General features: G+C 45.5%; 1 protein-coding gene across 1 annotated transcript; it reads left to right on the top strand.

Moving 5' to 3' along the window:
• The first annotated feature begins 9,890 nt into the window (after positions 1 to 9,890).
• LOC126543065 (uncharacterized) lies at positions 9,891 to 10,836 on the top strand. The gene has a single exon (XM_050190220.3). The coding sequence runs from the start codon at positions 9,976 to 9,978 to the stop codon at positions 10,834 to 10,836; it is 861 nt and encodes a 286-aa protein (XP_050046177.1). The 5' UTR covers positions 9,891 to 9,975.
• Positions 10,837 to 11,592: the final 756 nt, after the last annotated feature.

An 11,592-nucleotide genomic window follows, 5' to 3' on the forward strand; every position in this document is an offset into this window, starting at 1 on the left:
TAAAGAAAGTTGCTTGCAGGCATGGTGTTCCTTTGGCAATTTCTGCGCCAAACAAGCTTTCAAAGCTATGCTCCCGCACCTGCGGAGAGAGCAGAGGAGGATGCCAAATTCAGCATGGTGCCTCATACGTATCGTGCGCTGTCGGCGTGGTTATTGGCGTTCCACTCTCATGTGGTAAGACATACGTAGGCCAGACAGGGCGGTGTGTCAATAAGCGACTCAGGGAACATGCGCAAAAAGTAAACAAAAATGTAGATAGAGGAGCGCACCTTGTTGCGCATATAAGCTCTTGCAGCAATTGTGAGGCGCGACTTGATCGGACGTTAATTCTTGGCAAAAGCAAGAATAAGCATGCGCGGCTTGCCTTAGAGGCCTACCACATAAAAAAGACAAGGCAATAATTGCATAAGTGACACATATTTGTCTCTGCACCCATCAGAATTTGAATTCCTACGTTTGCGTATGCGATAAGTTGCCAGATGTCAGTAATGTATTCTCTGCGCCTGCGCGGTTGTGTGGCCTAGGTATTTTTATGCATCGACGACGAAGAAATAAAGAAGTTGTTAGTCAGCGCCAGTGTGTGTCGTCTCTTCCTTTTGTGGTTCGTGTTAGGTGTTTGCGCTGTGACGTTAAGTTCTCTTTATAGTTAGCTGGTAAGTGTGGTAAGGTCGTCTGCATCCGATGACTGACGATTGTTCGTGCTCGCAGTGGGCAGTGTTAGAGCTCGCAGAGTCCGGGCTTGGGAACACAGCAGACACCTGCCGACCGTAGAAATTCTCAAATCCCAGTGAAACGTGAGAAGTGAATAACAACCAATCGGACCAAGTTGAGTTTCCTCCAACAGGTTTCAAAAATTTAGCGAAGGTTTTCTTTTGCTAAGTCAGTTGTATTGATGTAAATGCGTAACTTGTAAAGGAATTGAAGCAGTTGTAATTTAGCTGTGTGCACAGTGTCGGAAAGCAAGCTAGCTGCGCTGTGCAGCAGGTCGAGCGCTCCAAAGCTGGAACGAGCGCTATTTGCGGTTGCTTCCCAACTTAATGTGAACATATTAACTCACCGCATTGAATGAGAAAGCAGCATCTTCTGCTTGCACCGCAAAACTAAAGCATGCTGTGAAAATGATATGTCACCTCGTGCCATAACACGTGTCATGATCAACTCCAGACCTTCCGAGGTAGTTATTCCTGCTACCATGCCAGCCAACATTAGGTTGAAGTACATTAGGGAGAATATTCCTACTGCTTGAAGCATTAGTAACACTGATGCTGTGGCAGAAAACTATAAACGAACAAAACCAAATGAAGCTGAAGAAAAAGCTTTAGTTCGTGCGCAACTCCACTGCCGCCCATTCACATACATGTAAAACGCAAAAACGCTTTTCCGAGATAATCACTGGTACCAATTTTAGTGAAATTTGTTGCATTTGAGACAAAACGTTAAATTCTAGTGACTACTGGAAGCGGAAGTTTCATTTATGGGCTGTAGTTCTATCAGCATTTTTAAAGAATGGGCACGTTTGAAAAAATAGACTGAATACGTTTACAAATTATTAGCGTAGCACAAAGAATAGGTACCAAAGTTTTATAACTTGGATCGTTAGAGCATCTAAAGCAGACAAATTTGATGTGTTAATTTATATCTTACGTGAATTTTTTACATTTTTTACAAGGGTTCTTCAAAAGTCCTACTCACATATTAACTTGGTAACTTGGTATACCATAAATGGTATACTTGAGAGCCTTATGCGATACATAAGTTTTGTCCACTTAAGATGTACTATTCGATGCAATGTACAGAACGTTGATATCATCTTTAATTGCTTAGTTAGAGAATTGTAAAGTTGATAGTTTCGTTTTCTGAAGATTTGCAATTTTAAAAAATTTTTATAAACGGTTGACGGCCTAGATAGGAAATGTGCTACCCACAGTCACTAGATTTTAGCTTTTTCTTTTAAATGCAAAAGACGTAATCAAATTTGTGCAGTGGTTACCGGGAAAAATTATTTCTCTTCTCCCATGTATATTTATTTGTTTATTTTTGTACCGCAAAATACCCTTCTTGCGGGGTTTTACATGAGGAATGGTTAACCGTGCATGCACACAATTCAATAACGGGAAAGAAACGCTAAATACAAGAAGGCAACGTATCTATGAATAACAAATACAAACAAGTAGTAAATATAGCACTATGCAAAAAGGCGAGTCGTGCAGACAGGACACAAGAGAAGTGGACAACACGAACGCCGACTATCAACTGAAGGGAGCGAAAAGAAGAAGTATGAGGTCCCAGTAAGGGCCGACCTTTATTGAGCCTGGGAGACGCGGCGACCGACCCTCGGCACAGTCCACTATGATGATGCGACTACCCGCACGATGAAGAAGACGGGCACACACATGATGATGATAATCTACATATGATGAGGAAGTGCACAATAAATGCCCACACTAATTTCCCCCGCACGAGAGCGCCCATCCTGGCCGCAGCCTAACGGCACGGGGAACGCCGCGTGAAGGGCTGCATACGAGAAACGTGGACCACTTCGATAGAGCTGCAACGGCGGTCAGTTGAGGGAAACTGATTTACAAATATTGCTATCTCATTTAGAGACATAGCAGAGATGGGTTACATAACTTATGAACACAACATGTAAACCAACGTGGTTAGGCAGTTCTTTCTGAAATTGATTAGTCGGCAATGAACGGAGAGAACCATTTAAGTTATTCCATAATTCAACAGTGTGTGGAAAAAAAGAAAACTTGTAGCAATCTATTTTTGGAACGAAGGGATCGATGTTTAATGGGTGAGTACGTCGGGTTACTCGCGCAGTAGGTGTGGTTAGCGAGATAGGCGCTTCAATGTTAGTCGATCCATGTACAATTTTGTGCAGCAGGATTAGGCGGTCACACGTGCGATGAAACGACAACGGGTCCAGTGATAAAGCGTGTGCGTGGGATGACGGTGAAAACATACGGTGGTAACGGCCATAAATAAATCTAACAGCTTTTTTCTGAATGGATTCTAGTTTGGAAATATCCTTTATGCGATAAGGCGACCACACTACAGAAGCATACTCTAAAACAGGTCTAATTAATGATTTATAGGCCGCAAGCTTGCACTCTTTAGTGCCGTGTTTTAAAGTTCGTTTTAGGCACCCTAGTTTTCGCATCGCTTTAGAGCAGACTATATTGATGCGATTATGCCAACTAAGGTTAGTTGTGATAGTAAGTCCAAGGTATTTGAACTCGTTAACTTCGTTAATACTGTATCCTTGTGTGCTGTACGTAGATGTTTAGGGGCTGTTTCTTATTAGTAAAAGACATTGCCACAGTCTTGCTGAAGTTAATGCTCATCTGCCATGTGTTACTCCACTCTGAAAAGAATGAAAATACGTTATTAAGCACTTCTTGATCACGAAGAGTACGAATGTTAGAATAGATCACGCAATCATCTGCGTAAAGACGTATTTTCACTTGTATGTTTCTGGCTACTTCAATAATGTCGTTAACATATATGATGAATAGGAGTGGCCCGAGGACTGAGCCCTGCGGCACCCCTGACATGACATGAGCTATAGAAGAGGTCTTGTAATTAAAAGTGACGGATTGGAAACGCAGGTGCAAGTAATCGGATATCCAGTCAATTAGTTTATTACCAGGAAAGATTGCAGCAAGTTTAAGAAGCAATTTTTTATGGCTTAGCGTGTCAAATGCTTTTGAGTAGTCGATAAAGGTGGCGTCAAGCTCACCGCGGTTATTTAGTGATGTGGCTATGTCATGTGTGAATTCTAATAACTGCGTTGTTGTAGAAAATCCTTATCGAAAACCATGCTGCTGTGGAGACAGAAAGTTGTTTGCCTATAAATATTGAATGATGTGCTTATGGATGATGTGCTCGAGAAGTTTGCAACACGTGGGTAGCAACTATATAGGCCTGTAATTAGTGATTAGCTGTTTGCTGCCAGATTTGAAGACGGTAATAATGTTAGCTTATTTCCAAACACGAGGAACTGTCGACATCTCAAGAGATTTGTTAAATATAACTGTCAAATACCGGGCGTTCCATTCAGAGTATCGCTGTAAAAATTTGTTTGGCACTATGTCAGCTCCAGAACTTTTTGTAGTATCAATTGTTAGTAATAAGTTGAGAACACCAGTATAAGTTATAACGAAAGTAGAAAGCTCTGGTAAAGTGTTGTTGACGCAAAAAGGGGGATCGATGCCGTCATGCTGACAAAATACAGATTGAAAGTAAGTGTTGAAAGTTTCGGAAATAATCACCGGATCAGAGCAAGGGCGATCGTTTATGGTGAATGATGAAGTGTCGTGAGCAGCCGGAAGCACCGTTTTCCAAAACATTGATGGGTTTTCTTTCAAGAATGTTGATAACGTGGTGTCGAAATAAAAGTGTCTGGCTTCGTGCATTTTGGTTTTTAATTCAGACTGAAGCAGGTGCAGTTTTGAGCAGTGGTTGCTCCAACTCGCGTTTTTAAGTTTGCGGCGCCTCTTGATGCGCCTGATAAGATGATAATGTCCCTTTTATACCAAGGGTGCCTCGGGTTGCGTTTCACACACTTTTTGGGAACAAACAGCGAGATGCATTTCTTAACAATGTTGCAAAACATATCAAACAACTCGTCCACACTGCAAATGCTGCTACATTGGAAAAAAAAAACCGTCATAGGAGGATGCTAGAATATCAACAATGGAATTGTCATCAGCATGGGAAAAATCATTAACAATCCGAAAATCAGGTCTGTTGCGCTCACAAGTGACATCAACCTTCAGCAGAACTCCCTTGTGATCGGACAGGCATTCTATGATTTTGCAGTCATATCCGTTTTGTAGTAACTTCTGGTTAAGGAAAATCAGGTCTAAGATCGAGCTTTCGCGGGTAACGCCACTAACAATCTGTACCAGATCTAACGACAAAACCAAGTCAATAAGCGAGTCACAAATCGACCTGTCGCGACCATACGAAGCCAATGTGCTCCAGTTAATACAAGGGGTATTGAAATCACCAGCAAGGATCAATTTGCAGTCGTGAAGCTTGTGTTTTAATATATAATCGCAACAATCTGGAAATATAGTTTTTTCCGAATCGGGAGGTCGGTATAAAGCGCCAGCAGCCACCACAAGATCACCTATATATAATTTGCACCATACCGACTCGGTGTTAGGAAGAATCGGTAGCACTACAAAAACAGTAGTCACATGATAATTAACGGGAGAAGTCATTTGCAGGACCGTGTATGGGCCAATAAAGCGGAACTGAAACTTCTCACACAACCCAGGAGTGTGAACTGGTGTCCATAGCAGCACTTCATCGCCGGGCTGGTAGAAAACCACGCGATGAGATGCGTCATAATGTTCCTTGCGATCCTGTTGTCTAGCTTCGGTGTTGAAGCTGGCACGCCGGCGACAATGGTCAAGGCGGGAAACATATTCTTCGCAGGAAGATGGAGGTGGACTAACAGGAGCAGAAAAGAAAGAAACACCGAGAAAGTAACTGGGCGAACGGCCATAAACAAGGTAGAATGGCGAGTAACCGGTTGTGCGTTGAACGGCGGTGTTATACGCAACGGTGACGAATGGCAAAATTGCGTCCCGATTTCTGTGATCTGATTGTATATAGTCGGCTATCATGTCAGCGAATGTACGATGAAACTGCTCAGTCAGGCCGTTGGTCTGAGGTTGGTAACCTGAAGTAGTCTTGTGAGTTGTGCCAGAGACTCTGGGCACTTCGCCAACCAGTTCTGAAAGAAATGTATTTCCGCGGTCGCTTAGAAGGACACCGGGGCACCGTGACGCAGGATTATGGCTTGAAGAATGAAGGTAGCAACTTCGGAAGCAGATGCAGAACTGACACAAGCTGTTTCGGCATAGCGCGTGAGGTGGCCGATAGACATGTAACTACCCATCCACTACCGGCTGGAGTCATGGGAAGTGGCCCATATAGATCAATGCCAACAGCCTCGAATGGTTCCGCAGGACATGATGCCGTAGTAGCTGCCCAGAAAGAACTGATGTTGGCCGCTTTCGACGCTGACAAATGGCCCAGGAAGAGACGCATCTCGCCACTTTGGTAGACAGGCCAGGCAAGTAGAAGCGACTTCTTATGCGGTCGTCAGTTTCCTGGATGCCAAGGTGGCCAGCAGTCAAATCGTCATGAGAGGCTTGAAGGACACGAGCAAGAAGGCAGCGAGGCAGTACGGGCACCCAGCGTTGTCCGTCAGGATGATGGATATGGATGTACAGCACGGAGTTTTGTAGTTTGAATTGTGTCAGCTGTCTACGGAGCCTGGCGTTAGGCGGGCGCTAAGCTCCACGAAAGCGGTCTATAATACGTCGACAGTACGAATCGGCGAGTTGTTGAGAAGAAAACGATTTATGGTCGTCCGTAGTGAGATGGTCAAGAGTGGCGAAGGACAAAATCGCTGTAGAAGAGACGTCAGGGATTGCGTCCCTGTAGGTAGTTGCGGAGTCATTGATGAGCGCGTCTGTAGGAAGCGGGCAGCGAGAAAGAGTGTCTGTGTCTTGGTGCTTCTTACCAGACTTGTAGATGACCTCAAAGTCATATTCTTGCAGACGAAGAATACAGTGACCAAAACGGCCAAATGCCCACAGAAGACACAAAACTCATCTGCGCAAGCTCTGGAATGGTATCACCACGTGTCAGTCGGGTACAAGTGCCGGTCTACGTAAGAGATAGCTGTTAAAGCACTTAATCTCTTCCTTATGTAAAGTAATCGAAGGCTGACTCACGCACGCACTTCCACCATTATAGATATGCCATGTCTCTACCATAAGACGCGTATCTTCATTCTTGTGCCTGTAAAATATCGCGAATTCATCTAACTCTGGCGTGCAGTTACAATCTTGGCAATGTAGGGAAAGATTAGAAAGCGATCCGCCTGTTAACGACCTTTTATGTTCCATTAGCCTCTGATTGATACACCGCCCCGTTTGCCCTACGTGGAACTGCCCCCGGCTAAAGGGAACTTTATAAACCACACCCATACGACAGTCAGTAAAACTGTTGTTCTTATTGTGCTTCACAGGACAAATATCTGTTCTTTTCTTGCTTTTTACCTGCTCCTTTTTCCTCTGCACGGCAGCGCATATCTTACCTAGCTTATTGGGAGCAGTGAAAGCAACATTAACATCACATCTACTTGCAGCTGTTTTAAGCCTGTACGATAGTGAATGAATGTACGGAATAGCCACTACTCTTTTCTTGCTATTACTGCTTTCTGTAATCACGTCCCACCCCTCGAAACCGACTTCTTTAGGCGTCCAGCCACAGTGGCCACTGCTACGCTAACATAACCTGCTTCTAATAGGCACCGAACCTGTGCAATAAAACTGGCGCTCATTTTGTACATGCCGGATCGGGTGAGAGAAGACTTAAGAGGAAGCTTTAGCTCGGGTGCTCCTATCTAAATACATGTAAAAGCAGAATTCGTTTTTCTCGGCAACCACTGCACCAAATTTGACGAGGTTTGTTGCATTTAAAAGACAAACTTAAAATCTAGTGACTGTTCGTTTCGAATTTTTAAGTTAGGTCGTCAATTTTTTATTAAAAATTGGCAAAAATCGAAAATTTTCAAAAAACGAAACTATCAAGTTTACAACTCTGTAACTCAACCACTAAAAATGATAATACAATTCTGTGAATTGCATCTAGTAGTACATCTAAAGCGGACAAAATTGATAAGTTATACATGAATATAAAAAAATTTAATCACAGGGAAATACAACTTTTGCAAAACCGTTGTAACCAACGTAACAAATTCACGTAAGATGTCAAATGACATATTGAATTTGTCCGCTTTGAATGATCTAATGGATGCCGTTTACAGAACCGCGATATCAGTTCTTGATGCAGAGCTATGAATTTGTAAACTTCGTGCTTCTATTTTTTTCAAACGGTGAAATATTTGAAAATCGTTTTAAGAAAATTCAAGCCCTAGATGGAAATTCCGCTTCCAACAGTCACTAGAATTTAACTTTCTCTTTGAAATGCCACAAATTTCATCAAAATCGGTCCAGGGGTTATCTCATAAAAACGTTTTTGCGTTTTACATGTATTTGAATAGGCCGCGTCGGAGTTGGGCCCGAGCTAAAGCTTCCTCTTAAGGCACGACATGGCAATTCAGTTTTTTACTACTTTGGAATGCTTGGATGGAAAATTTAACAACGGTTTCGAAGATCTTGGGGAGTACTGACAACGATCGTGATTTTGTTCGAAGACCAAGGAAATGTCGAGAAACTAAATCACGCGTCACTGAGGAAATTCCTTGGTAAACTTTAATCCTCCTCCATAAATTTTAAATTGCTGACTTACTGAGGTAGCAGCAGAATCGAATTCTTCCCTATTGCAGAAAATCAGGTAATCATCAACGTAACGAAATATCTTGATAACGCAATCACCTAAGGCTTTCTCTAAGCAGCTGTCAACCTTACTCAGGTAAATATCGCTAAGAATAGAGGCAACTTTAGAGCCAATACAAATGCCTGATTTCTGCAGAAACACGCCACGCCTCCACCCAATCAGCGTTGACTTTAAGTACATTGAAAGAATTTCTAGAAAAGCTCCAGTGGAAACACGGCATCTGTCAATAAAAGCCGACACTCGCACTTGTTCTTTAATGCACTCATTTAGGGAATTTAGCAACTCGTCATGCGGCACGGAGTAATACAGGTCTTCGATATCCATACTGAAACCTGTACAATCGCCAGGATTTTCCTCTCTCAAATACTTAACTAGTGTCCGAGAATCAATTGTGTTTTCTTATTTTTGTTCAGAGACCAGTTCGACTCAAGTGAACGCTGAGAAAAGTAATTAAAGATCTACAGAAAAGTCGTTTAATTGCTTGTTAATGACACCACAGTAACCTTTATCATAAAGTGTTAACGTCTTTGTTTGGTTTGTAATGCTTGTTAGGTCACAAGAATACGTACCGTGAAGTACTGCGTGATCCCTGATGGCAGGTAAGTAAGTGCGTGAGTGGTGGAATGTGATCAGGATGGGTTGTGAGCACGAGGTCTAGTATGCTGGGTGAACGTGCGTTTTCTGTTGTAGTCTTCATGACAAGCTGAGGTAAATTAAAGTGAGGCATACGCAGGAGCAAGCTGTCCTGTCGGGACAGACGAAGTGGATGCATCGGGTTTTGACTTGCGATAGATGGCAGGCGGCATATGCGTCCTGTTGGGCAGGTGCAGACCGACAGGTCCACAGAACCGGGACAGGACAGGTGCACGAGTCTATAAGGCAGCGAACGTCTTAGACTATATCTAGGGAGCCGTCACTTTTCGTAGCTCTCGAACTGACTGTGTGAAGTCTGTGCACGTAAGCAACCTATTCGGCGACAAGCAATCAAGTTTAAATATCATAGCTGAAAAGCCGTTCCGCATAGCTGCGAGCTCCTCCAATACGGATGGAAACGGTGCCTCTGTAACATAGGAGTATGGTTGTCACTCGTCAGGTAACATGGGGCATACGAGGCTGGTGTGCAAAACGCAGCCATGCAGCGGTCGGTTGTTGCAAGTGTAGCGGCGCGGCGATGGAGCTGCGCACCACCCCCGCAGCCATAAACAACTCCGCGGGGCGTCCCGCGGGCCTCCCGTAAGCGGACCTTCGCGAGTGTTGGACACCAGGCACAAGGACACTTGATCCGACTCACTGTGCCGAACGTCGTGCGTGAGCTCCCTTTTCTTGTTACTTTGTTTACTGCTTTCCTTTCGCACTAGGTCCGCGCACCGCACTTCTCTATGCTCCTTTTCCCCCTTTTCTCCTCTCTCTCTCTAAAGCCCTCGCCACTTACGGCGCGCTGCGCGCGCCCGCTCAATTCTCTTTTTGGACAGAATAAACTAGACCTTGTTACCGAAAAGACGTGTGTCCGTCTCGTTTACCACGGCTCTACAAAGTGGTGACCCGTAGTTTTCTTCGCGGCACTGCCGAAGTTATTGTGGAGCCATGCACAGCAACGAGATGCAACCAGACACTGAACTTACGGGCACGACCGAGCAACAAGACGTCTCTGCGGTTTCCATCCGACTCCCACCATACTGGTACCGCAACCCTGCAGTTTGGTTTCTTCAAGCGGAATCGCAATTTATCCTCTCTGGCGTTCGCACGGAACAACGCAAGTACCACCTAGTTGTTTCGGCACTGTCACCTACTGCTGCAGAAGAAGTTGCCGACCTGCTACTTTCTGGACCGGCTTCCGCCACTCCATACAGCGATCTTAAGGCTGCACTTCTCGAGCGCACAACAACATCGCAGCGAGCCCGCATGCAGCAGTTGCTCTCCGTAGAGGACTTGGGAGACCGTCGGCCAAGCCAGCTCCTTCGTCGCATGCGACAGCTCATGAGCGGCAACACAACAGTAAACGACGACCGCCTCCTTCGGGAATTGTTCATGCAGCGCCTTCCAGTAAACGTTCAGATGATACTCGCTACAGTCACGGTAATGGACCTCAACAGCCTGGCCAGCCTGGCGGACAAAGTCATGGAGGTGGTGACGCCAGCGGTGTGCAACGTAACACCATCAAGCACCACTGCGAGTTCAGTGCCGCAAAGATCATCCTCCGCCGCTTCTCCCATCGACGCGCTCTGCAATCGCCTTGAACAATTAGTTTGTGCTGCGGAGCGTCATCGCACTTCACCCCGTCACGGAAGGTACCGCAGCTCGAGTAGATCACGGCGTCCAAGAGAAGAACGCTCCCGGTCTCAAACGCCACCACGGGTATGCTTTTATCACCGCCGCTTCGGGCAGGAAGCGCGCCACTGCCTCCGTCCTTGTGCATGGCAGGGAAACCAGCCGGCCGACCTTTAATGGCGACAGCCGGTCAGGGCCAAAGCAAAAGTCGCCTATTTCATGTCATGGACAGAACCACAGGCCAGCAATACCTGGTGGACACCGGGGCGGAGGTAAGCATTATTCCCGCGCAACGTTCCGACCGAACTACACCGCCGACCTCCTATCTTCAAGCTGTCAACGGTAGCAGGATACCTGTTTACAAGTCGCGGTCCCTCACCCTGAACCTTGGCCTGTGCCGCGTGTTCCGTTGGGTTTTCCTCGTCGCTGACGTTCGCCGTGCTCTTATTGGCGCTGATTTCCTGGACCACCATGTAGTGCTGGTCGATGTGAAACGCCAACGCCTGCTGGACACTGCTACGTTGCTCTCTGTTCATGGCGTCGTTTCCTGTGAATCGCCTATAGTCGCCCCAACCACAACAATTGCTGGTGATCCTTTTGCTTGCCTCCTTCAAACGTTCCCCAACCTCACGCGACCACCCGACTGGGCAAAGCCCGTACAACATGATGTACGTCATCAAATCCGAACAACTGGTCCACCTGTATTTGCTCGCCCACGACGACTCGCCCCAGACAAACTCAAAATTGCCCGAGCAGAGTTCGAACACATGTTGGAACTTGGAATTATACGACCATCGTCCAGCAGCTGGGCGTCTCCGCTCCATCTGGTCCCCAAGAAATCAGGTGACTGGAGGCCATGTGGGGACTACCGATCCCTGAATGCAAAAACCATTCCGGACCGGTACCCACTGCCTAACATCCAAGATTTCACGT

Source organism: Dermacentor andersoni, chromosome 2, assembly GCF_023375885.2.
Source record: "Dermacentor andersoni chromosome 2, qqDerAnde1_hic_scaffold, whole genome shotgun sequence".
Classification (NCBI taxonomy): domain Eukaryota; kingdom Metazoa; phylum Arthropoda; class Arachnida; order Ixodida; family Ixodidae; genus Dermacentor; species Dermacentor andersoni.